The sequence below is a fragment of the Atta cephalotes genome (genome assembly GCF_000143395.1).
Source record: "Atta cephalotes unplaced genomic scaffold scaffold01879, whole genome shotgun sequence".
Classification (NCBI taxonomy): domain Eukaryota; kingdom Metazoa; phylum Arthropoda; class Insecta; order Hymenoptera; family Formicidae; genus Atta; species Atta cephalotes.
Genome location: NW_012131943.1, coordinates 1 through 2,556, shown reverse-complemented (window position 1 = coordinate 2,556; position 2,556 = coordinate 1). Strand labels below are relative to the sequence as shown.

General features: G+C 28.3%; 1 protein-coding gene across 1 annotated transcript; it reads right to left on the bottom strand.

Annotated features, from left to right (window-relative positions):
* Positions 1-515: 515 nt before the first annotated feature.
* Positions 516-2,460, bottom strand: LOC105625478 (N-acetylglucosamine-6-sulfatase-like; the record flags this gene model as incomplete). Its single annotated transcript, XM_012206806.1, has 5 exons — positions 516-680; positions 748-864; positions 940-1,232; positions 1,808-2,009; positions 2,290-2,460. Coding segments are annotated over 5 exons (948 nt in total), but the record flags the coding sequence as incomplete, so codon positions are not given.
* Positions 2,461-2,556: the final 96 nt, after the last annotated feature.

Here is a 2,556-nt window from a genome sequence, read left to right as displayed (position 1 = left end):
ACATATATATATATATATATACATATATATTTCAATTATATTATTTTATTTCGAATGACTTTAAATAATATTTGTATTTACATAAATTTATTTTCTAAACTTTTTTTCAAAAACAACTAATAAGAGCTTATAATAAGAGATAAGAGTTAAATTACATTCGAAAGATTATCATTGCTATTAGAATAAAAATTATCAGAATTGTTTTTCATAAAAGATAACTAGAATTAAATCCGCTTTAATTTTGCAAAAACTCAATTTGTTGTAAGAAATTAAAATAAGTTGCAATTTCAAAATTCAAAAATTAACTTCTCGATACTATAAAAAAATGTAATGTATATGCAAGAGAAAACATTTTAATTAAAAACAGAAATAAATTCATGATTATATCTTAAAGCGTTATTTTTTTTAATATGATAATTATGTAGTTTCGCGTATTTTACTACACTTGATATATAATACATGTAAGAATATTTAATATTATAAAGATAGAAATTAATAAATGTATGCTACCCATATTATTTCATATTATTTCCCGGCGTGAGAACGCATTGTTCGGCCTGACATACTACCATTCTCTTAAGACGTTTTCTGAATCTGTATCTCAATTCTTTTTTCATAGTATATCCGATATTCATCATTTGATACTCGTCAATATTCATATCATAAGCTTCAATGAATCTCTGAAGAAGATATCAAAGATCTGTAGTACATAAAATTCTTTCGAGTGTTAAAAGACGCGGACAGTACCTCATTGTCTTCGAAGACACAGAAGATGTTGTTGAAATTCGGCGAAACGCGACGAATGCAACTGAATGTGTTGTTCACAGCGTCTTGACATTTGCACGCAAACTCTTCTATGCATAACTAAAAAGTAATTAACATAGCAATTCAAAGAAACATAAATTTTGAAAAATAAAAATTTTAATATTTGAGACTTGCCGTGACATTCAAATCGTCGTTTGGACAACCAAGTGATGGCTCGTTGGACCTCTCTCCTCTATATTCTATCAAAACAATACGATCTTGGGGTAAGTTACGATTTGAATTAAATAATGTCGTGCCATCCGATGGATATTTCATGCCAGCTATGTTCAAAATCGTAGCGAAGATATCTACACTGCTGACTGGCGCAGAAACCGTAGACCGCTCGATTCCGGGACCGGATATCAGTAACGGGACACGTATATCTGTTTCATAAGGTTGACGCTTATCTATTGGCATGCTGAACTGTCCTATTAAAAAATAATGCACTTTTTAAACACGTGTAAAACTATATAATAATATGTATTATTTATTAGTACAAGACAAGCGCGTAATTTTAAAAATATATTTAATTATTATTTAAAAACATGTATAATGTATTATATATTCTAAAATTAGTAGAGCTACCAAAATTTAAGATGATTCTATTTACTAGAAGTACGACAAAAGTACGAAATCATATAAATGATAAAGCATGATCATTGCGATGAATACGCAGTTTATTTATAAAATATAGACATAAACAATAAGAGATTCGACTACTCATAGTACAAATCATAAGGCAATAATGTAAGTAGCAAAAAATTATTTATTTGTTTACTGTTTATATCTCACTGTACGTTTTTTTGTGTATCTTAATCTTAATAGTTCTTTGTTTCTTAATGTTCTGTACTTCAGTGTCTAGTTAATGCTGTCACCCAATTTTTATGTTTAAGATCGTCTTAAGTAAAGTCATAAGTTGTCTCAAATCAATGAAATAAGAACAGATTATATATCATTTAATGGCCCAATTATATACCATTTTATGCGCCATTAAATCACTTACCAACGTGATATCCATTGTCGGAGGTGTAAATAAAGTAAGTGTCGTCTAAAAGATTTCGCTCTTCTAATAAATCATGTATATTCTTAACGAGTTCGTCTACTGCTAATAAGGTTTCCCATCTCCGCCTGTATATGTGGTCTAATTTTGGTAATATATCATCTGGCAAAGGGGTTGGACCTTTCCTAACTAGCCAATGTTTATCCTATTTTCAAGAATAAGAATCTACATTTGGACTTTACATCCGAAGATAAAATTTTGTTTATAATTTTATATACTATGTATTTTAATGCGTGATTGTTTTTTTTTTGTATAATATTTTATTTTTATATATGTATGTGTATGTTTTGAAAGAATTCTAATTCTTTAATTGCTTAAATAAAATATCTTGATTTTTAGCATAAATTATGTATTATCTAAAATAATCTTTAAGAATTCCAGTTATTTTGGAAAAAATAATTATTACGTTGGACAAATATTGTAACCTGATTCACGGGTATATTAAAATTTGGTGTTCTTTTTGCTTTTGTGCCGATGTATTTATCTTTGTGTCTGACTGCGGGTATAAATGGCTCGTGAGGAGCTGGAGGTGCCAACACCATAAGAAAAGGTTGATCACTAGAGTACTCTTTGATAAAATTTACAGCCAGATTATTCTGAAACATGTAATATGTAATTAACATTTTATATATACATATATATATATATATATATATATAGAGAGAGAGAGAGAGAGAGAGAGAGAGTACTTT